General features: G+C 68.7%; 2 protein-coding genes across 2 annotated transcripts in view; one reads left to right on the top strand and one right to left on the bottom strand.

Annotated features, from left to right (window-relative positions):
* The first annotated feature begins 468 nt into the window (after positions 1-468).
* On the top strand, positions 469-6,808 carry ADRM1 (ADRM1 26S proteasome ubiquitin receptor). The gene is made up of 10 exons (XM_019426362.2): positions 469-574; positions 1,300-1,513; positions 2,110-2,226; positions 4,198-4,321; positions 4,639-4,725; positions 5,173-5,254; positions 5,495-5,727; positions 5,960-6,117; positions 6,276-6,378; positions 6,585-6,808. Exons 2-10 carry the CDS (start codon positions 1,301-1,303, stop codon positions 6,686-6,688), a joined length of 1,221 nt encoding a protein of 406 aa, XP_019281907.1. The 5' UTR covers positions 469-574; position 1,300; the 3' UTR covers positions 6,689-6,808.
* Positions 6,809-7,007: 199 nt separating this feature from the next.
* The window catches only part of LAMA5 (laminin subunit alpha 5), a 50,857-nt gene continuing 33,146 nt past the window's right edge, over positions 7,008-24,718 (bottom strand). Inside the window, 50 exon segments of the mRNA XM_053890077.1 lie at positions 7,008-7,493; positions 7,678-7,800; positions 7,972-8,065; positions 8,163-8,296; positions 8,423-8,579; positions 8,706-8,870; positions 8,946-9,138; positions 9,207-9,352; positions 9,463-9,601; positions 9,701-9,865; positions 9,968-10,098; positions 10,202-10,345; positions 10,429-10,561; positions 10,631-10,779; positions 11,398-11,532; positions 11,927-12,089; positions 12,165-12,298; positions 12,435-12,588; positions 12,668-12,804; positions 12,927-13,097; positions 13,178-13,326; positions 13,417-13,596; positions 14,318-14,428; positions 14,992-15,094; positions 15,205-15,346; positions 15,632-15,786; positions 15,923-16,039; positions 16,153-16,349; positions 16,529-16,699; positions 17,340-17,451; positions 17,635-17,745; positions 17,814-17,965; positions 18,497-18,529; positions 18,532-18,644; positions 18,736-18,792; positions 18,794-18,918; positions 19,026-19,126; positions 19,297-19,511; positions 19,655-19,735; positions 19,938-20,065; positions 20,306-20,419; positions 20,897-21,126; positions 21,777-21,873; positions 21,978-22,079; positions 22,290-22,451; positions 22,595-22,735; positions 22,953-23,097; positions 23,291-23,495; positions 23,851-24,062; positions 24,198-24,313. Coding sequence (XP_053746052.1) covers positions 7,354-7,493; positions 7,678-7,800; positions 7,972-8,065; positions 8,163-8,296; positions 8,423-8,579; positions 8,706-8,870; positions 8,946-9,138; positions 9,207-9,352; positions 9,463-9,601; positions 9,701-9,865; positions 9,968-10,098; positions 10,202-10,345; positions 10,429-10,561; positions 10,631-10,779; positions 11,398-11,532; positions 11,927-12,089; positions 12,165-12,298; positions 12,435-12,588; positions 12,668-12,804; positions 12,927-13,097; positions 13,178-13,326; positions 13,417-13,596; positions 14,318-14,428; positions 14,992-15,094; positions 15,205-15,346; positions 15,632-15,786; positions 15,923-16,039; positions 16,153-16,349; positions 16,529-16,699; positions 17,340-17,451; positions 17,635-17,745; positions 17,814-17,965; positions 18,497-18,529; positions 18,532-18,644; positions 18,736-18,792; positions 18,794-18,918; positions 19,026-19,126; positions 19,297-19,511; positions 19,655-19,735; positions 19,938-20,065; positions 20,306-20,419; positions 20,897-21,126; positions 21,777-21,873; positions 21,978-22,079; positions 22,290-22,451; positions 22,595-22,735; positions 22,953-23,097; positions 23,291-23,495; positions 23,851-24,062; positions 24,198-24,313 — 6,984 coding nt within the window. The 3' untranslated portion in view covers positions 7,008-7,353.

Below are 24,718 nucleotides of genomic sequence, written 5' to 3'. Positions count from 1 at the left end.
GCGTCCCAGGCCCCGGAGCCCTGGGCTTTGGTTCAGTCACATACCCCTGCGGTCGTGAAGCCGGCCCTCCCCAACCCCCGGGTCCTAAGACGCCCTTCCCCTGACTCGGGGACTGTTTCCTCCACGTCCTGGGACCTGGCTTGCAGCGCTGGCCGTGAACCTGAGACGCCCCCTCGCGCCTCGCAGGTGCCGCCGCTCTCCCGCGACGGTGGGGATGTGGGCTCCAACGCCCACCGCTGGGTCGGCGCCTGCCACGCCACTCCGGTCGCCGCCGCCAGGGGCCGCCGCCGCACCCCTATGACACAGCAACAATAGGGGCCGCTCTGGCCCGCGCGCCGCCCGCGCGCGCTTCCGCCGGAAGAGGGCGCGGGGCGGGGCGGGGCGGGTCGACGGACGGCTGCCCTTTCCAATCGCTGGCGGTTCAGCGTCGGCCCCGCCCCTGGCACGGCCCAATCGGCGGCGAGAGCGGCGGGAGGGGCGGAACGAGAAAGAACTTCCGGCGGGGCCCGGCAGGCGCTGAGGAGGAAGAGCGAGCCCGGACGGCGCCTCTCGGCCGAGTCGCGGCGCGGGCCAGGTGCGGGGGTCGCCGGGGGGCGGGGACGGCTGCGGGGGCGGAGCCTGCGCCGTTGGGGTCCCCGAGCCGGGGTCGGGTCGGCGGAGGCCAGGGGCCGTGCGCGGGGCGACGGCCGTGGGGGCCTCGGGCTCTCGGGCCGGCGGCGGCCGTGCCGGCCCGACCGCCCCGCGCGACGCGGGGGCCGCGGGGGCCGCGAGGGCCGCGAGGTCGGGGTGGGCCCGTGGGCCCCGCGCGGAGGAGCCTGGTCGGCGCGGCGCGACCCCGGTCCTGGGGCTTGTCCCGTCTCCTCCCCCACCCTCCCACCGCGCTCGTTTGTGCAAGGGCGCCGGTCCGCCGAGTCGCAGCTTAACGGGCGTGCCCCGACGGAGCCCGGCCGGAGTCTCGGCCCTGTCCGAGGTGTCGGCGCCGTCTCCTCCTAGCTCACGTTGCTGAGCTTGTTCGGGGCCCGGGCCGCAGAAGTGGCGCTGAGCGGGGTTCTCGGCGGGAAGCGGGGCGCGGTTGGGGTGCACAGGTTAATTCCGATCGTGGAGAAACCTGAGAAGCAGCTGCGGCCGCGCCCGGGCACCTGCTGGCTGCGTGCTCCAGGGAGACTGCGCCGCCGCGGGGGGCCCCCTGTCTCCCGGCCTGGTGGCGGCCTTTCGCTCTGTCCCGCCAGTGTCACATTGGACGAGGAAGCTGGGACTTTCACGATCCTGACCGGGTTTGCTTGCTGGTCGCTCTTCCAGGATGACGACTTCAGGCGCTCTGTTTCCAAGCCTGGTGCCAGGCTCCCGAGGCTCCTCCAACAAGTATCTGGTGGAGTTTCGTGCAGGAAAGATGTCGCTAAAAGGAACTACTGTCACCCCAGATAAACGGAAAGGGCTCGTGTACATTCAGCAGACGGATGACTCCCTCATTCACTTCTGCTGGAAGGACAGGACATCTGGGAACGTGGAGGACGTAAGTGTCTGGTCTTAGGAAGCCCGCCTGGTCGTCGGGACGGTCCGGTTTTCCAGAAGCACGCGTAGCTGCTCACACTTGGCTCTGGACACGCAGCTGCCCTGTTACGGTGGGCGTGTGCTGCTGGCACATGTGGGCGCCGCTGCTCCGGGGCCCACACCAGCTGTTCCGCTTTGCTCACGGGCATTCGGGTCTCCCGCCCCGGATCTGTAGACTGCTCCCGTCATTGTGCCTGGGATTCGGGTGCCGTGTAAACGCTGCGCTCCACCAGCTCTCCTCCTTTTTAGCGCTGTCTGTTCTCCAGGCTCGTGTGTTCCTTGTTGAGAGCAGTGCAGCCCCACTTTGAACCCACCTGGGAACGTCGTTCCCAAGACGTCTCTGTTCAAAATCCTCGAAAAGCCGAAAGGCCCCCTTCCCTGTTGAGCATCGAACCCCTCTCCCGGCCCTCATGCCCTTGGTGGGGTGCCTGTGACCCTGGCCTCTCCACCCGGTGGTGCATCGTGTACCCCGCCCCCTCCCCCGACACGGGACCCAGCGTGTTTCCCGCGGAGGCAGTATTTGTGTGACGCTAACTCCTCCCCTGTGGCTCTCTGAAGGATTTGATCATCTTTCCTGACGACTGTGAGTTCAAGCGCGTGCCGCAGTGCCCCAGCGGGAGGGTCTACGTGCTCAAGTTTAAGGCAGGGTCCAAACGGCTCTTCTTCTGGATGCAGGTGGGTAGGTTTTGTTGGCCTGTTGTCTTTCCTCGTGGCTCACCGGGCGGTAGGGCTGGTGCTGGCCGAAGGTGACTGCCGCGGAACCTGAGAATTTCCGTGGGGCTCCTAGCGCCAAAGGCAGCAGAGCAGGGGACCTTTGCAGAGGGTACACACTTGTGGCTGGGCTCCCGGTGCCCTTTCACGACCCGGAACTCCCTGGCACACAGAGCGGTTTCTGGACTGGGCCCCGGTCTTGATGCGTCGACGGGCACACGGCCCATGATGTGCTTGTCACACACTCTTCCCCCCGCCCCCCTGGGCTGTGAGCACGCACGGTGGAAGCAAGGTTGACCACACGCTTTCTCCTTGCTGTGTATTTGTACAGAAACGGAGTGTTCTTTTCCAGGCTTTTCTGAGCCCTGCCTCCCCCTCCCCCCAGTTGTGCGCTTTGGGGTGTTCGGGTCAGCGCGGCAGGGCGTCCTGGTGCCCACGGCGGCAGGCAGCATCCCACTGGGCGTAACAGCCGCCCAGCCTTCTCCCACCTGTTGGCCATTGGGCCCGTTTGCACCTCCGATTTGTTGCAGGCGGCGTGTTAAAGAGTGATTTTACACCAGGTTTGTTTCCCGTACAGGGGGTGGTGGTGATCGCCGTGTTAAAATCCAGAAGCGGACTTGGTAGAAGTGGGTAAACGAGTGCATTTGCAGGGTTTTTTTGTTTTTTGGGTTTTTTAACGTCTTGAGAGAGCTCGCAGGTGTGTGCCTGAGCAGGGGAGGAGCAGAGAGAAAGGGAGAGAATCCCAAGCGGGCTCCACACTTAGTGGGGGACCATGAGATCATGAGATCGTGGCCTGAGCTGACGTCGAGAGCCCCACGCTTTGTCGACTGAGCCGCCCAGGTGTCCCCGGTTTTGCAGTTTTGACAGATGTTGCCACTTTCCTTCCCCAGAGGTGAACCTGTTGCCCTCTCCCCAGCACTTTCTGGAACAAGGCAGAAAAGGTTTTCCTCTCTGTGGGCTGGACAGGCTGTGCTTCTGCCGAAGGAGCGTGAAAGCCACTGTGGATGAGAAGTGAACGAATGGGTGCAGCCCTGTTCCGTTAAGACTTCATCTGTGGACAGAGATGGGGCCATGAGCTTGTTTCCCCAGTTTTGCCAAGAAATGTTTCCCCAGAGGGTGCCTGGGGGGCTCAGTCGGTTAAGCGTCCGACTTTGGCTCAGGTCATGAACTAGGGTCCGTGAGTTCGAGTCCCACGTCTGGCTCTGTGCTGACAGCTGGGAGCCTGCTTGGGATCCTGTCCCCACCCCCCACTGCTCCACCACACGCGTGCTCGCTCAAAAATAGAAACTTGTAACAGTAATACAAAAATCGTTTCACCAGCTCTACTGTCTTTGTTTCTCCCGATTTTGCCCTTCTCCCCACTTCCTTCTGCCCTGGAGGGGAGGAGCTCTGTTCTGTCCCTTCTGTGTCCCTAGCACCCTGCAGGCCCACGGTGCACACTCAGGGACAGAGGAATGGGTCGTGGGCACTCTGGCTCGTGGGCCTGGGGGCACTTCGGGAGGTTGTGGCTGGCGAGCGCCTGCGAGCCTCTTTATGGAGGTCCCAGCGGACCCGAGGGGCCACGGCTGGGGCTGCTCTGTGTGCCGTGGGGTCACAACCGGTGGTTTCGTGGCTTCACGCGAGTCACCGGAAGGTTTCGTGGCTCTTAGACTGTTGTGTAAAGGGTCCGGTCCCGGAGGGTCAGAAGGCCTTGCGGGTGCACGTAGGGCGGTTTTAGTGCTGCAGTGTCCCTACCCTGAGAACCAGCGTTGCCACGGCACCGGCGGTCTTGTGGGACTGCCGTCCCTGTCCGCCCTGCTGGGCCCTGTCCTCAGTGCTGTGTGACTGTGGACAGGTAACATCACCCGTCTGAGCCCCTCACCCTCGTGTGCGAGCTCCTTCGGTGGCAGGCGGGCTGCCCTGTGGCAGCTCCGGTTGTACCCCCTCCCCCCACAGGAGCCCAAGACGGACCAGGACGAGGAGCACTGCCGCAAGGTCAACGAGTATCTGAACAACCCCCCGATGCCTGGAGCGCTGGGGGCGAGTGGGAGTGGAGGCCACGAGCTCTCTGCACTGGGCGGTAACGGTCACCTCCCAGAACACGCTGGGGTGTCCGAGCACGTGGCGAGGTCTTGGATCCCTGATGGTGCAGGCTGGTTGTTTTAAAGGGACGCGGAGGCGTCCCAGCTCCCATCGGTCCCCAGCCCCACCTTCCAGGGGTGAAACGTCTGAGCTCCACCCCGTCGGCTCGTTGCACTTGCGGTTTGGGGGAGAGCCGAGGGAGAGGTCCCAGCGCGCGCTCCGTCTCAGCGTCAGCCCGAGTCCCCCAGCCTCCCCGGGGCCCCGTGGGTGTTGACCCGGCGACAGGCCCGAGTCTGAGCACCTCCTGTCTTACAGGCGAGGGCGGCTTGCAGAGTCTGCTGGGGAACATGAGCCACAGCCAGCTCATGCAGCTCATTGGACCCGCCGGCCTTGGAGGACTGGGTAACCCCACGGCCCCGTGGCCTGCGCTAGGGGCGGACAGCCGTAGTTAGGGTCGCTTTGCCATTCGAGTTCTTCCTTTAGTTCCTCGTTGGCTCCGAGCGGTCTCTGTGAACACGTGTCCCTCATGCCGGCTTCCCCGGGAAGGGCCCCCCGTTCCCTGCCGCCCCCGCTGTTGTGCCGGGGCGGGTGTGTGTCGCACACGCCTGGGAAGCGCTCGCTGCTCTGCCGGGTTTGCAGCGCGTGTTAGTGCGCGCTAAGTGCGTCGTCTGCAGACCGGGACAGAGGTGCCCGGACCTGATGGAGTGAGGCAGTCGCTAGTCCGGCACCTCAGCCCGCCGTGGCCTCTGCTGTCCCCTCATCCCTTGGGTTTCGTGCAGGATGCTTGGCCGGGAGAGGTGGGCTCTTCGGGAGGGTGTGGCATCTGAGCTCACGTCTCTTTGCTCGCAGGGGGACTGGGGGCCCTGACCGGGCCAGGCCTGGCCAGCTTACTGGGGAGTGGAGGGCCTCCGGCGAGCAGCTCTTCGTCCAGGTGAGCCCTGTGCTCCGCCCCACCATGCCTGTGTGCCCCCAGGCGTCCCCTCGTTCGAAGGAGCCCGGACATAGGAGATGGCGAAGGACAGAGAACCCCCCCCCCCATGACCCCCCAGGGAGGGTCCTTTGGGGCCTGGACTCTTCCGGAGTCCCAGCAGTTCCGGGACGTTGGGGGCAGGACCGATGCGGGCACCCTCAGGGTGTGAGGCCGTCCCATCGCTGCCCTCGCTCTCCCCAGCTCGCGGAGCCAGTCGGCAGCAGTCACCCCATCCTCCACCACCTCTTCTACCCGAGCCACCCCCGCCCCTTCCGCTCCAGCAGCCGCCTCGGTGACCAGCCCCAGCCCCGCACCCAGTTCAGGTAACGGAACCAGCACGGCAGCCAGCCCAACCCAGCCCATCCAGCTGAGCGACCTTCAGAGCATTCTAGCTACTATGAACGTGCCGGCAGGGCCAGGAGGCGGCCAGCAAGGTAACATGTGCTCCTCGGGTCCGGGCTGGGGGGTGAAGGTGCCTGCCGCCCCCCGCCTGCTCGCTTGCTGGCTTTCCGAGGCGTGGGGCCGAGCATGTCCCCGGGCTGAGCCGCTGCCCCCCCTCGCCTTGCCACACCCGCCAATTTCGTGGCTCGGGTGTCCGCGGCTGGCTTCCTACGTGGGTGTCTGTGTCGGCCTCGAGCCGCTGACGGCCCTGCGCTTCCGTCTTAGTTGACCTGGCCAGTGTCCTGACGCCCGAGATCATGGCACCTATCCTCGCCAACGCGGACGTCCAGGAGCGCCTCCTACCCTACCTGCCCTCTGGGGAGTCGCTGCCACAGACGGCAGAGGAGATCCAGAACACGCTGACCTCGCCCCAGTTCCAGCAGGTAGACGCTGTGGCCTGGGTGCCCCTGCCACGTGCTCGGTGGAAGGGGGCACAGCTCACCGAGCTTCAGCGTGGCTCCCGGTCGCGGAGCGTCCCCGCCCCCCTCCTGGGCTTTCACCAATAGCGTGGGCTCAGGGGGCGTCTGGCTTTCTTTCGCAGGCCCTGGGCATGTTCAGTGCAGCCCTGGCCTCTGGGCAGCTGGGCCCCCTCATGTGCCAGTTTGGCCTGCCTGCAGAGGCCGTGGAGGCGGCCAACAAAGGCGGTAAGTGCCCGCGCCCCCACCCTGCGCCCAGGGCAGGGTTTGTTTTTTTCCTCGTAGTTTGCATGGCACAGGGCTGGCCGGCTGGGGCCCTGGAGGTTCTGTGGCCCTGGGCCTTGGTGTTGATGTTTTCATCTCCTGTGCTCTCCAGCTGGCAGTCTCAGGCCGGGGTCTAGGAAGGGCGCCTCACGTTTTTAAATGTATTTTAGATGTGGAAGCATTTGCCAAAGCCATGCAGAACAGTGCCAGATCCGAGCAGGAGGGCGACGGGAAGGACAAGAAGGACGAAGAGGAGGACATGAGCTTAGATTAATCATCCGCTGTCCCCAAGGGGTCGGGATTCGCGGCCTCTGCGATGGCGCCTGTGGCGCGGAGCGCGCCCTCACCTCCGTTCCGCTTGCTGAGAAATAAAGGTCTTGTCTTTTACCTGCCACCTCTGGTCTTCCCGTGTACCCAGGAGGGAGCCGGGCCGAGCGCTGCCCCTCCAGCCCTGGCAGTTCTGACTCGGGGGTGGGGGGACAGCCACTCCAGGCGAGGGAAGCCCCCGGGCCGGCGCTGCCCCCGTGAGCACGTCCGGAGGCTAGATCGCCTCTGACTGCTTTTCTCCTCTCACAATTAAAGTCAACGCTCCGTTAAACAGAAGTAGTAACTTTTTAATTTCAGAAGCAGGGCAGATTTCTCACGTTACTAAAAATTGGTGGAGGAAAATCTCAACGAAACTGAAAGATAAAACGTATTAAAAACCCCAGTTTATAGAATTTATCCTTTTGTTTAAAGAGATATAACTTAAAGCCATTTCCAGAAAGAAGATTCATCACCCCTAGAACCTAGAATCCAGACACAGACTTTGAAACAGCAGAGGGCAGGGCCTGCGGGCTCCGAGGTGGGAGCCCGCCTGCCTGGGGCGGCCCTCCCGTGGACTCCAGGCCCGGGGCCCCTGAAGACTTGTCCCGCACGGCCACTGGAGGGGCAGCCGCGCTAGGTGGCGGGGCAGCCGCTGGCCCCCACTGCCCCCTGAACACCCACAGAGCGAGGCCAGGTGATGGGGGACCGGTTCACCACCAGGTTCCTCATGCAGCCATGGTAGGCCAGAGGCCCAGCCTGTGTGTCCGTGGGCCCTGGGGGCACAAAGGAAGATGGGGGACAGGTTGGAACAGAGGCCAATGTCCCACCAGCAGCGCCCCCTCCCCCAAAACCTGTCTCCCCGGCTGCCCCATCCCAGAAGGTGGGGTGGAAGCAGAGAGATCCCAGCACCTGATCCTTCAGGGGCCACTCCCACCCCCAGGCAGAGGCCACACTCACCGGGCAGGCCCCCAAGGTGCAGAGGGGCCAGGGCGTCCCCTGAGGCCACTGCCACCGTGGGGCCTCGGGTGCCGTTGGTCTGTGTGTCCACCGTCAGCTGGAGGGTATTCCCGCCTTTGGTCACTGCGGGCACAGGGTCCTTGTAACTGGGCTGGGAGGGGCCTGGGCTGTTTGCCCGGGGGGTCCCACTGGGGGGTCCCACTGGGCGGTCCGCGGCTGCCCCTCCTGGGCACTCCCCCAGGCACAAAGGCGCGGGGTGGGAGCTCGGCCATGGGAGGGGGGGGCCCGGCTCACCTGCCAGTCGGTGCCACTGCCCGTCACACAGGGCTGCGGGGCACGTCACCCACGTGGAGAACTCCCCGCCACCGTCGTCCGCCCGCAGCAGGACCTGGGGCGGGGCGGGTGAGTCAGGAGAGCGTCCCTAACCCAGGTCCACACTGTGGTGTGGGAGCAGCGCCCCCCACGCCGCCCCCCGCCCGACCTACCTTCTTCTCTCGCAGCTGCAGCTGCAGGTAGGGGGGCGCCCGGCCCCGGCCCAGGTGGAAGAGGAGGCCGGAAGCGGTCTGGGGCCGTACCTCCAGCTCCAGGCTCACGTCAAGAAGGGTGACCCCCAGGGTGTCTGTGGGGAGGCGCTGTGAGGGAGGGAGGCGGGGCTGCCCGGCCCCGGCCCCCCCCCCCCCCCCCCCCCGCCCCAGAGCCCCACTCCCTCCCCAGAGGGCTGGGGGCGCACTGATGCCCTACGGACCTGCGGTGACGACTCCCCCGCTCTCTGCGAAGAATAGGCCCTTCTCCAGGGGGCCTGAGAAGCATGGTGTGACCCCCACCACCCGTGTGGGGGGCCCCAGAGGCCGCCCATCCAGCCTCAGTCTCCTCACACAGCCGCTGAAGCCGCTGACGGCCACCTGTGGGGCACAGACGGGCTGGTGTGGGGAGGGCCCCGGAGCCCCGGGAGGGGAGTTCAGCTGGGGGGTGGGGTGAGGAGCAAGGTGGTTCTCGGGGGTGTGGGGGGGCGCTGAGGTGCTTCTCACTGGGGGCCTAGGGCTGAAGCCACTGGCAGGAAGGCCCCCCACGAAGAGAGTTCGGGGCCGGGGGCTCCCTGGCTCCCGGCGCCGCTGGCCAGGCCGCTCCCGGTCCTGGGCCCGGACCCCGTCTGTCACCAGCTGGATCCGAGTCTTTTCCCACCGCACAGACACCTGGGGGCGGGAGGGGGCGTGTCAGAGCGGGAGCTCCCAGGGCCCTGCCCGTGTCCCCTGTCCTCAGTGCCTCACCACGTGCCACCGGCCAGCCCGTGAACGCCGGCGGCTCTGGACACGGAGCCGGGGCCCGGGACCTTCTGTCTGAGCGACGAAGCGTCCGTGGCTCAGGAGGAGAAGCAGGGAGGGGCCGCCGGCCATGAGAGGGGCGGCGAGGAGCAGGAGTCCTCGGGGGGCGCGAGGGCGGACCAGCATCGAGACCTGGGACCTGGAAGCCAAGCGGCGCCATCAGCCTGGGCGGCCCCCCCACACCCCCCCCACCCGGCCCAGACTTACCAGTTCCCCGGGGGGGCCGGGACGTGGGCAAACTCTAGGTGACTGGGCAAGGGCCCCCCAAACTGGTAGGCATCTCGGGGGGTCCCGAGGGGCCGGGGTGGTGTGCAGGCAGGGTCCCGGGGGGGCTGGCGGCTGCGTCGGGAAGCCTGGGGGCGGGGGGTGGCGGGGTGGTCAGATGGGACGCAGGAATGTGTGGGGGCCGCCTTCCGGCAGTCCCCAGCTCCGCCTCGCTCACGCTGCCCTCCCCGCGCCCTACCTTCCGCAGCGCTGCAGCCCGCGGTCCTTGAGGTGCCCGCCCAGGGGTCTGGGCACGTGGCGCAGGAGCGCAGTCTGCGGTCACGTTGACGCTTTTGGAGTACTGCTGCAGGTCGAACACACGCTGCGGCCCCAGGAGCCTGGGGGGGGGGGGGGGGGGAGCGCAGTGTGGTCAGCGTCGGGGGGGGTGGGGGGTGGGGGGATGGGTGGCGGCCCCCACACCCCCGCCGGAGGCTCACCGCAGCACGAAGACATTGCTGATGCAGCCACTGAAGAAGTCGCCAGGCTCCGGCCTGCCTCCCAAGGACAGCTCAGCGGCTCGGGGAGGCTGGGGCTGGGGCCCGGGGGACGGCCCCTGGTGGGGCTTCATCTGCTGAAGTTGGTCATCCACATAGAGCCAGACCCTGCGGGGGACAGCAGCGTTTCCCCCACCCTGCCCTGCCGGTGGCCCTGCCGCCACCCTGTCCCCCAGCACCGCAGCCAGAGGCCCCGCGGGCTGGGCTCACCCTGTGTCGTTGCTGTAGAAAGCCACGTAATGGGGGGCACCGTCAGCAAAGCCGTCGCGAGTTTTCACCTCCGTCCTCAACAGCCGGAGCGTCACGCGGCCCTGCTTCAGGGACACCTGGCACAGCTCATCCTGGGGACAGCGGCCAGGTCAGCGCACCAGGCCGGGGCACGCCTCCTGCCCTCCAGCCGCCCGAGCCCCAGGCGGCCGCTGCCGGGAGCGGGCGCTGACGCACCTCGGATCCTCGGCGGTAGAGCAGACCGCTGTCCCGCGTGCTGCGGAAGCCGAACCCCGAGTAGACGCGGCCCGTGAGGGGAGCGACGTGAGGGAGCTCCAGGGACAGGAAGCCGTCGCCGTGGAAAGTCACGGCCCGTTGCATCTACGGGAGGAGGACGGTGACGGCGAGGGCCCCGGACACGGGCCCGGAGAGGGTGCCGCCGGCCAGGGCGGGGGCGGGCTCACCAGCAGGTCGGCGGTGCAGCCCGCGCTCACGCCGGTCGTGTTCAGCCTCTTGAGGTCCACGTACTTGCCCAGAGCCTTGATGCCCTTGATGCAGCCGCGGATGGAGCCTCCGGAGGGGAAGAGCTGCCGCAGGCTGCGGGGGAGGGGCGTCAGGGCCAGCGCCCGGCCGGAGGCCCCGCCCGCCCCGGCACCGCGGGCTCACCTGGGGGGCAGCTGGTCCGGCGGCACGCCCCCCAGGTAGTAGGCGTCCGCCAGCTCCAGCGAGTTGTCCCGGTCCACGCTGAACACGGAGCTCCTCTCCACGCGCACCAGCACGCGCTTGCGGTTTTCCGCCAGCAGGAACACCTGGATCTGCGAGGCGCCCGCGTGCGGGGGCTTCAGGGCGACCCCCGGGCCCCGCCGGCCCCCCCCCCCCCCCCAGCCTCACCGCCGAGGGTGACCCCGGGGCCCCGCCGGCCCCCCCCCCGAGCCTCACCGCCGAGGGTGACCCCGGGCCCCGCCGGCCCCCCCCCCCCCCAGCCTCACCGCCGAGGGTGACCCCGGGCCCCGCCGGCCCCCCCCCCCCCCAGCCTCACCGCCGAGGGTGACCCCGGGCCCCGCCGGCCCCCCCCCCCCCCAGCCTCACCGCCGAGGGTGACCCCGGGCCCCGCCGGCCCCCCCCCCCCCAGCCTCACCGCCGAGGGTGACCCCGGGCCCCGCCGGCCCCCCCCCCCACCCAGCCTCACCGCCGAGGGTGACCCCGGGCCCCGCCGGCCCCCCCCCCCCCCCAGCCTCACCGCCGAGGGTGACCCCGGGCCCCGCCGGCCCCCCCCCAGCCTCACCGCCGAGGGTGACCCCGGGGCCCCGCCGGCCCCCCCCCCCCCAGCCTCACCGCCGAGGGTGACCCCGGGGCCCCGCCGGCCCCCCCCCCCCCAGCCTCACCGCCGAGGGTGACCCCGGGGCCCCGCCGGCCGCCCCCCCCAGCCTCACCGCCTTGCTGGCGGAGGTCAGGGCCTGCAGCTTGTGCGCCAGGTTGTGGGGTGGTTGTGCCTCCTGCAGGCCGGTGCCAAAGTCATAGAGGAGGGTGAGGTTGCCCTTCCGCACTGCCAGGCACAGGAACTGGTCCTGGGGGGTGGGGGGGGACGGGCAGGGTCGGTACGGGGTGGTGGGGGCAGGGTCCGTATGGGCTGGGGGTGCTGGGGAGGAGGAGCGGGGTCAGTATGGGGTGGGCGGTGGGAGTGCTAGGGAGGGGAGAGCAGGGTCAGTACGGGGCGGGGCTAGGGAGTGGGGAGCAGGGCTGGTACGGGGGAGGGGGGGCCGGGGGAGTGGCGAGCAAGGCCAGCAGGGTGGGGAGGGGAGGGGCTAGGAAGAGAGCAAGGTCGGTAACGCAGTGGGGCACTGGGGAGCGGGGAGCAGGGCTGGTACCGGGGGGAGGCTGGAGAGGGGGCGCAAGGTCGGTACAGGGTGGTGGGGGGAGGGGGCGCGCTGGGGCCGGGCTGGGGCCGGGCCGTGGACGTGCCTGGTGGTGCAGGAAAAAGATGATCCCGTTGGAGGACACGAGCCGGAGCTCCTGCTCGAAACGCTTCGTGTGGCTTATCTGACTGCCCACGCTGATGCGAGCGAAGCCTGAGCCGTCCAGGTAGGAGCCATCGGTGAGCCACGGGTCCCCGGTCGCCTTGGAGCTACCGGTCAGAGGTCACAGGGTCAGCCAAGAGCAGGCCGCGCGCAGGTGAGGGCCGGGCCCCGGCTGCACGTACCGGGCACAGGGCTTGTCCACGGCCGTGTCCAGCTGGAAGGTCTCCTCGAAGTTATAGAGACTGAAAACCTCCTCGTTGAGCGTGTCCATCTCGACGCAGCCAAGGTAGCCGGGAAAGCGGAGGGGCTCCGGGGGCTGTGGGCACAGGGCACACGTCAGGGCGCCCCTCACCCAGGGCAGACCCCAGTTGGGGTGCCCACGGTGTAGCATGCGGGACCGCAGCCACACACGGAGCGGGGCCTGGCGGGACGGAGCGCGGGCCCAGGCTCACCGTGAAGTCGCTGGGGTAGCCCCCCACGTAGAAGACGAAGTTGTCAGGATGCAGGCTGAGCAGCCCCTGGGCCCCAGGGGCCACCGTGTCGGCCTTGATCTCATGGACCGTCTGCTTCTCCACCGTGATGGACATGTGGCCGAACTGGAGGGTCCTGAGGGCAGAGGGGGTGGTGAGGGGTGGACCCCGCCAGGTGGCAGGGGAAGCACGGGGGGGGGGGCCCGGCCACCCACCTGTCGATGCTGACTGCGGCGAACTGCTCCCCTATGTTCTCGTCCACGCTCAGGGTGGCGGGGCCCGCCTCCCCCAGGCGGTACACCCAGTGCACCTTCTGGTCGCGCAGAGCCACGCCCATGTAGTCGCCAACAGCCTGTGGAGGCGGCGGGAGACTCAGCAGGAGGGGGTCCCAGCACAGCAACACCCCCCCCCCCCACTGCCAACCTGGTGCCTGGCTCCGCCCAGACCGCCGTGCCCACTGTGCCCACCCAGTACCTGGCGGCTGCCCATGTACAGCACGAAGCGGTCCCCGGTGACCTGGCCAGACGCCAGCTTTGGACTCTGGAGGTAGAACTTGAGAGCGGTGTAGGCGGCGAGGTCGGAGAGGTCCCGAGGGGCACGCAGCTGCACCCCCGAGCGCCCATTGAACTTCATGGGCACCTTGACCTATGCAGGGGGTGTGTGGCTCATCAGCGTTCACCGTCTCACCCCCCGGACGCCCGCTCTCCCCCGGCACTCGTGCCCACCTTGCTGGCAGCCCCCCGGGCTTGGGCAATGAGCTCCCGCACGCGGCCGATGTTGGTGGACAAGGCCAGGCTGGCGTTGTGCGCCCCACGGTTTTCCAGGAGGCTCAGCTTGGCCAGCAGCCGTGGCAGCGTCTTCTCCAGGGTGGACACTGCGGGGAGCAGAGGGGGTGACCCCGATGGCCCCGTCTCACAGGCTCCCGGGCCACCCCCATCGGGGGCACCGCACCCCAGGCACCCACCTGAGCGGCCCGCGTCCAGGACCGCCTGGCCCAGGTCCTGGCTCCGCAGGCCCCCGTACTGGCCCTGCCACCGCTCCAAGTTCTGCTGCATGTCCTGAATCCGGGACTGCACACGGGCGGCCGTGTCCTGGGCTCCAGCGGCCACGGCTTTGGCATGAGCGATCTTCCTGCTCGTCTCGTCTGTGGTGGGCAGCGGACAGGCACGTTCAGAGCGACGCAGGCAAGGACCACCCCGGCTTCACCTCCCATCCGGGGAGACCGCCAGCTCCCCCCAGAGCTCACGAGAACAAGCACTGGGAACACCGCTGTCTGTCCCGTCCTCTCCTCTACCAGATGGTGCCTTTTACGCCAGCTTCTCAGACCACAGCCCGGTCACCCTAACGCCCACTCCCCGTGGCCACCGTCCTCCGTCCCAGGGCCCTGCCTCCCCGTGGCCACCGTCCTTTGTCCCGGGGCCCTGCTAAGTCTCCACGGCCCCATTTGCAAGCTTGCTGGCACATTCTACCCTCGAGCGGGCAGCCACACGGTCGGACCTGGGTGGGGCACACCGGTCCTTGCCCAGAGGCCTTGCCTGTGTCCTTGGCTCCGGCCACAACGGCCACCTCGGTCCCACCTACACCTCATGTCCTCCAGCCACCCCCGTCCTCCCTTGGACATCCTTCCCGGGAGCCAGGTCCTGCCCAATGCCCCAAACCCCTGGGGGTGAAATGTCCCCACTACACACTCCCCGTGCAGCTGCCCTGCCCCAGAGGCAGGGTCCCAGGGCTGGGGCTACCCGAGTGTGAACACGTCCCCCGTCGGAGCCCACTGGGGAGCACGGACCAGCACGATGCCCGTGTAGGGGAGGGGTCTGTTCGCCCCAGGACAAGCGGAAGGTGAGGCCAGACGGAGACCAACCTACCTGTGTCCATGGCCAACATGGCCTGTACCTCCCGGACTCGGGCTGCCAGCTGCTCCTTCTTGGCCTGGGCATCTCGGAGCGGGGTCCCGGTGCCCTGGAGGGTAGCCCGCGCTGTGGCGGAAGGCAGCCTCAGCCCCGGGAGCCCCTCCTCCCCCACTCCTGGCAGGCAGGCCCAGCCCTCTCTGCCGGCCCGACCAGCGAGGATGGACCCAGGCTGACGTGCACACAGACGGGGACATCTGGGCACGAGGGCCCCCAGCTTGGGCAGGTGCTGGAGTGATGGGTTCCTGGCAGCCACCCGGTCCCTCCGCAGGCGTAATTATCCCCATCTCGTGCATAAGATAACGGAACCTCGGAAGAGCTGGGCCACCGCCTGTGGGCTGCGCACACCCCGAGGTTCTGGCAGCAGAGGGAGCGTTCCTGCCACCTTTTTTCATGCCACAGGCTGCTGTGCACACGGCCCCCAAATCGGGACAGTAGCAAAGACCCTTCCCGGGCCCGTTACAAGGTCGGGGGAGTGGTGGCCCTCTGCGTGGCTGCCAGGGCAGCACGCGGACGGTGACCGGGATTCCCCCACAGGCAGCCCTCCCCCTCCCTCACGCCGTCACCTACGACTCCCCTCCCCAAACGTGAGCGGGCACAAAGGGCCTGCCCCCGTCCCCCCCAGCACTCACCACGGCCCAACCTCTGCTCCTCCCGGAGGACGGCCTCCACCAGGGCGCTGCTGTTGGCCAACAGCTGCCGGGCTCGGGGCTCCAGGCCCCGCCGCACCACCGTCTGCAGACACGGGGACGGGGACGGGACCCGGGTCACAACCGCCTGGCGGGAGCCGGGGCAGGGGGAGGGCAGGGGCTCCTGCGGGGCTGTGGGGAGGGGCGGGGCCTCACCGCCCACGTGCGGCTCGCCTCCTGCAGCGCCTGGCCAGCAGCGCCCTCCGCGGCCTGCACAGCTTGGAGGATGCTGCCGTAGGCGTTAGCGGCCTCGATGGCCCGCTGGATGAAACGGTCCCGGTTGACTCCTTGGATGATGCTGGGGGGGGCAGGAGAGGGACGCTGGCTGTGCGGCCGGGGGGACCCAGACATCCTCGGGCCCTCCCTCCTGCCATCGCAGCTGCCAGGCCCGCCCGCCCGCCCCCTCCAGCCCCCCACGCTTCATCCCTTCCCTGCTCCCTGCCAGGTGTGCCCTCCTTGTAAGCTTATGGCCAGTTGGGGTCAGGGCTTCTGCCCAGACCTTGTGGGCAACAGCAGCCTCTCCGAGAGCCCTCCCAGACCCGCCGCGTCCCAGAGAGGACCTGGCACTTCTCGGGCCTCGCACCTGGTCAGGTTGACGGCCAGCTGGTCCAGCTGCCGCGCGTGCGCCTCGGCGGCCTCCACCAGTTCCACCCTGCTGCTCGCCGGGGAGAAGGCCCGCATCTTCTCCAGCAGCGGGGTCCGGGCCCCGTCCAGGTTTGCGGCCAGGTGCTCGTACTCCTGGGGGTGGGGAGGGCCAAATGGGACCTTCAACCGACCCCCTACTCGCTCTCACCTGATGTGGGGACCCGGAGGCGCGTCCTACACGCAAAGCCCCACCCGGACCTGCCTGGGTGCCCCTAGGAGTGGCACTCACCTCCCGGGCCTGGTCCATGCCGTGCAGGCGCTCCGAGAGCTGGGCCAGGATGTTGCGGGCCGCCTGCAGGGTGGCACTCAGAGTGGCATTGTCCCTGGACAGCTCCTGCTTCCGTTGCTGGAGGCCACAGGGAAGGAGAGGGTAACGGGGACAAAAAGATGGGACAACGTAACAAGGAGCTTGCGGGCAGGAAGGTAAGTGGGAGAGGGAAGGAGAGGAGGGCCCCTCACCAGGACCTCCTCCAAGCGCTCCTGGTTTTGGCTGTTGAGTTCCTCCGCCTCCCGAATGGTGCCCACCGCCCGGTTCAGGGCCCCTCGAAGGTCCATGAGGCCGGCCTCGTGCCGGGCCAGCTGGTCTCGGGTGCGCTCGGCCAGTGCCCGGTTCCCCTCCCAGCGGCTGGTCAGTTGTTCCTGTACGCGGGCCAGCACTGGCCAAGACCCCACACAGGGATGGGGGTGCAGGCGGAACTCCCGAGGCCCTGGTCCCGCCCGGTCCCCGATGCCCCACCTCAAGCCCATCTCAGCCATTCTGGGCTGACCATCCCCCCCTGGGGCTCCCGGACCAGTCCCTCCCCATCCCTCCTTCTCTGGGGCCCACACCACTCACGTCTCCGGGCTTTGTCCAGCTCAGCCTCAGCCGCTGCTCTCGGGGCGCCCAGGTCTCGGGCCCGCATCTCCCCAAGCAGTCGCTCCACTTCGGCCAGCGTCCGGCGCACGAGCTCACCCGACGGGGCTGAGACGTTGGCCGGGAACAGGTGGTCTGTCTGGGACTCAAGCTCTACAGGGGCAGGGGTGGGGGCTGTCAAGGCCAGCCCGCGGCCCAGGCCGACCTCTGCCCACTAGACCCCGCCTGAGCACGCTCAGGGCACCAGCACATGACCCGGAAACGCCCTGGATGAGTCGAAAGACCCTGGCTCCAAGCCACGGCTGTGCTCGGCTGCTGGGCCGCCTGACCTCCTCACCCCCACCCCAAACCCTGCCGCCCATCTGCTCAGCCCGTCCCCTCGGCTTCCTTGCCTGGCCAGCTCCTGCTCCAGGACAGCAGTGGGCTGAACTCTCCCCTCCTCCCTGACCCCTGGGCCAGGCCTGCGCCCCCCAGTCTCTTCTTGCGGTGACCGATCTGTTCGTAAGTTTTTCCAGGGAATGGGGCACCACCAGAAGGGGGCATGGTATCCCCAGAGAGCGGGGGCACGCCCCACAGCATCCGCCTGCCCGCTCCTCTCCGGCCACACCTGCATCCCCTCCTGCCCCCGGCTGTGCCCTGCGGCCCACTCAGGCACGGCACCATCTCCCCGTCGACACAGCCAACCCTGCGGGGCTCTTCGGCACCAAGCCCCCTGGAGGCAGCACTTCCGGCTCGGACCCTGAGCACCATTCTGCTTGCCCGCCATCCCCTGCCCAGCTGGGTTCGCCCCTACCACTCAGGATGCGGTCCACAGCCCTGATGGATGCCAGCAGTGTCTGCGCCCGGCCCAGCGAGGCCTCAGTGCCGTCCAGCAGCCGGCTAGCCCGGGCTAGGGCTCTTGTGGCCTGTGGACACAGCGTCCCGTCAGAACACGGCACGGAGCATCAGGGGTGAGAGCAGACAGTCGGGGGCCCTGGGAGAGGACCTCCGGAGGTCCAGGCCGCTGCGGGAAGGGGTGTTCCAGGGGAGGAGCATCCCCGGGAGCGTTGGGGGAGGGGCCTCCCCGCAGGCGTTCCCCAGGGTCCTGCCTGGCCGTCCAGCCTCTGCGTGTCCCGTCCGAGGCCTGAGCTCTGTCGTTCCAGGGCCTCCAGCTGCTGTGCTGTCTCGTGGCGGGGGCCCGGCGGACTCCGGAGCTGGCTCTGGGGAGGAGAGAAGGTGAGAACCTGCGCCCTGGGAGGACAGGCTGGGGGGCCGGACTGACACGTACCTTCAGGTCAGTGATGGAGGCATTCAGCCTGTGCAGCCGGGCCCAGGCCACCGAGCTGGCGCTGACTCCGTGCAACTGCTCCCGGATGGCAGGGAGGAGGGCGCCGGCCTGCTCGAGGTCGTCCAGGAGCAGCACCACACAGTGGTCACACACTGCAGGCAGCACGGGCGAGGGCGGGGTGGAGGGGGAGTCAGTATGGGGTCGGGGGTTGGCGTGGGGCCGGGGAAGGAATCGGGGGGATGGTGTGGTGGGGGCAGGTCAGCCAAGGATCACAGAACTGACGCAGGAATGTTGCTACGCTGAAAGTGACGCGCTTAGTAAGGGTCAGAGGCGAGCACGGGGATCACAGGATCAACCGAAAGGTCGGCACGGACTCAGAGAGTCAGCAGGGAACCGGGCAGGTGCCAGGAAGCGGGTAGAAGGTCAGGGTGGGTCCAGGGGTGCTAAGGACCGGTTGGGGAGTCCAGGACTTGGGCACCAGAAGGAAGCAGTGGGTCAGCATGAAGTTCAGGGACCCTTGGAAAACTGAGAGGGAGTTGGGGTCACAGCGTTTCTCTGGAAGTTGAAGTTAGCACAGGGACTGCCAGGTCACGAGGGGCTGGGACCCACCACGCCACAGGCAGACCTGGGAGGAGGCGGGGACGGGCGTGGCTGGCGGAGCCGGGCCAGAGCACGGGGCACACCTTCGCAGTGGACGCCGCGGTCCCCAGGCCCGTCGGCACCGGCACCTGGTGCTGGTGACTGCAGGTGTCACAGCGCTCCCCGCTGAGCCCGGGGGGGCACGTGCAGCGGCCGGTGTGCAGGTCACAGTGGCCCCCCTGGCACCGCAGCCTAGGTACGGAGGGGCGGGGTGAGCGCTGGCAGAAGGTTGGCGGGGGGGGGGGGGGGGTTGGGGGCCGGCCACCCCACGGCTCCCCGGTACTCACGCCTGCAGCCCTGCTCGGGGCGCCCCCAGTGGCCCGGGGCACACTCACGGCACTGGGCCCTCCCGCCCCTGGCCGCAGTGGCACTGCCCACTCTGGGGGTGGCACTCAGAGCCCTCCGCGGCTGGTCCGCAGGCACACGGGCGGCAGCCCCCACAGCTCTGGAAGCCGAAGTGTCCTTCCTGCGGCACAGACCACCTTGATGGCGGGGTGCCCCCGGCTGGGAGGCCCGCCCCCCCGCCGCAGGCCCCGCCCCCAGCCGCAGGCTCCGCCCCCCGGGCAGCCCTACCTGACAGCGATCACAGCGCGGGCCTGTCACGCCTGGCTTGCACACGCAGTGCCCGCTGTGGGGGTCACAGGTCTCCGTCCCGCACGGGGAGCAGTCACACCCTGCAGAAGGGGTGACGCGGCAAGAGCCCTGAAGCCCCTCCCTCACCGGGCTCCTCCTCGCCGCCGCACTCAGGACCTGAGCCCCTCGCTCCGCCCGGCCGCCCCCCTCCTCCATCCCGCGGCGGCCCCCGCGGCGGCCTGCTCGCCGCCCCCGCGGCCCCCGCGCCTACGGGTGCAGTTGCCGGGCAGCAGGGCGTTGCCGTAGAAGCCGGGGGCGCAGCTCTCGCAGCGGGGCCCGGCGGTGTGGCGCAGGCAGCCGCGGCAGGCGCCCGTCAGGGGGTCGCAGTCGCTGAAGAGCAGGTTGGGGTCACCGTTGCCACTGCAGTCGCACGGCTGGCATGAGCTGCCCAGCACCATGGGGTTCCCGAAGAAGCCCGGCGCGCACCTGGGGACGGTGGCAAGGTGAGCGGCCTGTGTCCCTCCGCCCACCCCCAGCACGCCCACCCGCACGCACGCCCACCCATACACATGCCGACTCACGCGCGCGCAGCCCCCCACAGCCCCCGCCCCCACGCCCAGCTAGCTCACCGCTCGCAGGAGGCGCCCGCATAGCCGGGTTTGCAGAGACACTGTGTGCGGCCACCTCGCAGGACGCAGCCCACCGCGAAGCTGTGTGGGCGGAGATGGTCTTGTTACAGCGGTACACCCACCAGGGGCCCCCACCCGGAAAGCCCACCTCAGCTGTCCCCGCCTCCAGAGGGCAGTGCTGACCCAAGCGGGTAGGGGATGGTGACCTTCCACACTGGGCTGCAAGGGAGCGTGGCCACCAGCCGCCCTTTGGGGGGACCCTGGACCGGCTGGCCCAGCTTACTTGTTGGAAGGCACGGCGAGGGGGCAGGGGCAGCTGACACAGGGGGCCGTCGGGTCCTCGGACCCACTGCGAACAAAGCCCGCCTGGCAGTGCTCGCAGCGGTCGCCCTCGGTGTTGTGCTGGCAGCCCTGGGGCGGAAGGCACAGGTGGGGGCGCTGACGACACAGGCCCTGCTCCTCACAGCAGGGTCTGATCAGCCCTCCCGCCAGCCGTGCCAGGGACTCTGTGCCCAAGGCCAGCCGGTGCCCCGCCCAGGACACCTCCCTCCACCCGCACCCCAGCGTGGCCACAACCGCTGATCCAAGGGCCCTGGTCTCCCCGAGTCTGTGTCTCGGTGGGCTGCCCGGCCCTCTGCTGGCCCTACTCACTCGGCAGATGCCCGAGCCGGGGAGGCAGCGGTCTGAGTGGCCGTGGCACTGACAGGGGACACAGCGACCCAAGAAGAGACCTTTGACGTCCCGGTAATAGCCGGGGGCACACTCCTGGGGGCAGAGGCACAGTGCTCAGGAAAGGAAGCAGAGCCAGCCCCAGAGCGCAGACGAGGGACCATGCTCTCAGGCCCTCAGGAATCCTGGCCCCGACCGGCTGGAGACATGAAGTCAGATCCCCAAAGGCATACGGACGCCCTGACCCCGGTGAGCAGCCCCCCAGTGTGGGCTGGGCCGCCTCTCTCTCCTCCAGATGCCTCTTCTGACTGGGCGGGCGCTCAGTGACGAACCCCTCGGACAGACAAGCAGGTGGACGAATGCGTGAAGGGGAGGAGGGCGGGCAGGTGTGGGACGCGGCGACGCCGGGGTGGGCCCGCGGACGCAGGCGGACCAGGCAGTGAAGGGATGCGGCGCGGCCGTGTGTACGGAGGGCCGGGCAGGGACACGGGTGACAGGGGAGGGGCAGACAGATCAGCCGGCGGGCAGGAGGCGAACGGGGAGACGGAACAGGGCCGCCTGCCCCCACCTCACCTGGCAGGAATCCCCAAGGTAGTTGGCAGGGCACATGCACGACTCCACGTTGCTGGCTGGAGGCCCCCCGCCCGCCTCGCCGGCCACCTCCAGCGCCACCCTGCGCAGGGAGACGGCCGAGGAGGTCTGGGAGAAGAGAGCGCGAATGTGCAGCTCCTCCAGGCCCGCCAGCACCATCATGAGCTCCTCGCGGGACACGGCGCTGTGGGTCTCCGTGTGCCGAAGTTCCCCTGCGGGCCGTGACGGTGCTCAGCGGGGCAGGACGGGTGACTTCGGGGCCGGAACAGCCCAACCACCCGTGGGGGGACCGGCCCCGGCCCCCCACCTCCCACGGAGCACAGACACCACCTCCAGACGTGATAAGGATTCAAAACGCACGGAGGAGATGTTTTGAATTTAGAACATAGAACAAAACGCAGGTGAGCGCTTTCTGATTCCAGAGACTGACCCGTGAACGAGACACGGAAACACTAACCACACGTGAAAAATCAAGAACTCTGAATCCGTTAAACATCTGAATTTCCGTTCACCCAAAGACACCTTAGATAGAGACCCAGACAGGCCACGAGCTGGGAGGAGAGCCGCTGCTCCCGAGGTAGACACGGGGAGGCCGGGGCAAAAGGCAGTTGGACCCGCAGGGCCGCCGGGCGCCCCAGCAGCTGCTCGGCCGTTGGGGGTCAGGGCCCCGCGGGCCGGCAGGCGGCCGGGAGCGCCACGGGCACGGGCGGCCAGAGCAGCGGGTGGCGATGCGCGCGGGGGAGGGGCCGAGCTCCCGCTCCCAGGCCCCGTTTTCTGTCCCGGAGAGCGGGCACGGCAGCCTCAGACCCCCTGGGCTCCCCTGGGCCGTGCCAGGATCCAGGATGGCCCCGGGTGCCCGGACCAGCTCTGCTCACCTCCACCAGCTGCAGCTGCCCGCGGTGGACGTGGCCGGGCGCCGGGTACGCCGGCTCCAGGAACATGATGCTCATCTGGTTGCCCTGGGGAGGCGCGCGGGCAGATGAGGGCCGGCAGCCGGGCTGCCCGCCGTCCCGCTCGGCGGTGCCCGCCAACCCGCGCAGCCGCACCCGCCCCGTCCGGCTACCTGCAGCACTACGTCCGGCCTGCTTTCCATGGGGATGAACACGTCTCCCCGCTGGGTCTCCGAGTGAAGTTCGTAGCGGAGGGTGCCGCCATAGGATGACACCTGGAGGCAGGGCACAGAGACGTGACCCGGCCAGACCCTGACCGCGGGCGCAGGGTCACCAGCAACGGGGCTGGGCTGGGCCCTGGGCACCCTCACAGAGCCCCTATCCCGCCCTGGACGTGGGCACCTCACTGCTGTCCTCCCCCAGCCTCCAGGGGGTTCCTGGACACCCTCACAGTGCCGTCCCCAGGGCCGGCCTCGCTCGCTCACCTTGTCCCCCAGGTAGGAGGGTGGGGCCTGCCAGTACAGCTCAGGGAAGGCCTCGGCCCCGAGCCGCAAGTCGGCGTAGAGCAGCTCCGAGGCCGCCCGCAGCTCGTGAGGCACCACCTGCCGGTCGCTGCTCGCCAGCGTCCAGCCCTCCATGTCCACAAGCTGTGGGCACACAGGAGGGGCGCGGGGTGAGCACCCTCACGTGCCACGGGGCCCGTCCCGCACCCGGGGCCTGCCGGTTGGGGGTCACGTGTCCCCTCTGGGAGGCGGCCCTGCCCCCAGTCCAGGTCCTGCTGACTGCACACCTCCCGGCGGGTGTGGGCCGAGCTCCCACAGCGCTCGGTGGCCCCGAAGCAGAAGCAGCGGGTGCAGCCTTTTGGGTTGGCAGCGTCCAGGAAGAAGGTCCCCAGGCGGCACTGGTCACACCTCAGGCCCTGCACGTTCTCCTGGGGGCGGGTGGACAGGGCAGGTCGGTCGGCCACGTGCTGTGGGCTCAACCACCCTGGCTCGCTGTCACCCGCTCGCTGACGGGCTGAGTCCCCAGAATCGGCCGGGAAGCCCCCAGGGCCCCCAGAGGAGGAGTTTCAGCGGCTGAGGCAACACAGGAGGTGGGGCATCAGGCCGTGGAGGCCACCTAGGCCCCCCCCCCCCCCGGCCCCTCACCTTGCAGTAGCACTGGCCCGTGAGGGGGTCGCACACGCCGGGCGTGGAGCCCGCTTCATGGCAGTCACAGGGGCGACAACTGGGGTAGCCGTGGAAGCCAGGGGCACAGGTGTCACAGCGGCGCCCGGCCACATTGGGTCTGCACCTGCCAGAGGAAGTTCAGACGCTGGCCGGGCCTCCCCTCCACGCTTACTGAGACCACAGGTGGCCCCCAAGGCAGCGGATCCCCAAGGTGTAACCCCCCCTCCAGACCTGGGGGGAGGTGCTCTCAGTGGCAGTGCCATCCCTGACCCAGGACCGACCCCGGGCCATGGTGACAGCCCCACTGCCCAGCTCACTTGCACTGGCCACTGTCCATGTCACAGGTGGGATCCGTGAGCTCCTGGACACCAGGCCCCGAGCAGTTACACTCCTCACAGCCAACCAGGGGGTGGCAGCCAAAGGTCTGGGGCTGACAGACGATGCAGTCGGGCGGGACGGTGCGAGGCGGGCAGACACAGCGGCCGGTGAGCTCATCACACAGGCGGCCTCGGCAGTCACAGGCTGCAGAGCACGGGCACGGGCGTGGTGAACCCTCTGCCCCATCAGACGCCGGGGGTCCGGGCCCGAGGACACCCCGCCCCACCCCACCCCACCCCACCCCGGCCCGGTTTCGCCAAGCTCCAGGCCGCCTGGCCCAGGCGGCTCCTCTGATGTGCGGTCAGTTGCCCAGAATCGCTGTCCGGATCCCCGGACCCTGTCTGACAGCGAAGCCACGGGCTGCCTGAGGTCCTACAGACGGGGCAGCACAGCTCTAGAACTTTCTCCTGGCCACCATACCCACACTTCCTTCCACTGGGAAGCCTCCCTGGGATTAGGACCTTCCTTCGCCGGCACCCCCGGGGACTGAATTACTCACGCCTGCAGCTGGGGAAGCCCCAGTAGCCAGTGGCACAACGGGAGCAGTCACGGCCGATGACATGGGCACGGCAGGGACACTGGCCCCCAAAGGGCTCACATGTGGGGCCCGTGGCTCCCATTTCATGGCAGCCACAAGGCCGAGCCCCGTTGTTATAGAAGAGAGAGAGAGAGGAGGCTGCATCGCGACAGAACTGGGACGAGCTGCTGGGGCTGGGGTGAGAATGAGGTGGTGAGGCCCAGTCCCCATCCAGAGCCCCGCCCCCAGCCCCACCCACCGCCCCGCCTCCGGCCCCGCCCCACCCCGGAGCCCCGCCTCCAGCCCCGCCCGGCCCCAGCCCAGTCCACCTGATGTGGTATCCCTGGCTGGCACACTGGCTGATGAAGTCGTAGGATTTGTCCAGGGGCTCCTCTCGGAGGTAGCCGGAGCTGTAGGCCTCCTCGGGGACCACCAGCACGTACTCCTAGAGCACCAAGGCCTAGTCACCTTCCCGTGGGCCCAGGGGAGGACCCAGGCTGGGAAGTAGACCAGAGCCTGCCGGAAGCAGCACATCACGAAGGGGGGTGGGGGCGGGGGGGGTCCCTGGGACCGCCAGGGTCCAGCCAGGCAGCTAAGACGGCAATGGCCGCACCACACCCAACCCCGGGCCCCAGCAAGGCTGGCAGGTGTTGGGTGCCCAGTGGGCTGCTCAGAAGGGAGGTCGGCTTCTGGAGCCTAAGGGACGCTTGGGGTTGTGATGCTCAGCGATAAAGAAGCGTCCAGCCTCTTGGTGCCCCCCCTCCCATCCTTGTCTGCCAGACATGCCTTTGCCCTCCCTCTCCGTCCCTCTAGGCCTCCTCCTCCGAGAAGGCCACCCTGACCAGCAGTG

The sequence above is a fragment of the Panthera pardus genome, unplaced genomic scaffold (genome assembly GCF_024362965.1).
Source record: "Panthera pardus isolate Hobbes unplaced genomic scaffold, ASM2436296v1 HiC_scaffold_25, whole genome shotgun sequence".
In the NCBI taxonomy this organism is placed as follows: Eukaryota; Metazoa; Chordata; class Mammalia; order Carnivora; family Felidae; genus Panthera; species Panthera pardus.
Note: the sequence above shows the minus strand (reverse complement) of the source record. Positions and strands in the feature narration are given on the sequence as shown.

Bases quoted from the DNA above. Each gene is read 5' to 3' on its own strand.
- ADRM1 (XM_019426362.2), top strand. From the start codon at position 1,301: ATGACGACTTCAGGCGCTCTGTTTCCAAGCCTGGTGCCAGGCTCCCGA. The intron at 4,726-5,172 runs GTAACCCCACGG...CTTTGCTCGCAG, and splicing joins CGCCGGCCTTGGAGGACTGG to GGGGACTGGGGGCCCTGACC. The intron at 6,379-6,584 runs GTAAGTGCCCGC...AATGTATTTTAG, and splicing joins GGAGGCGGCCAACAAAGGCG to ATGTGGAAGCATTTGCCAAA.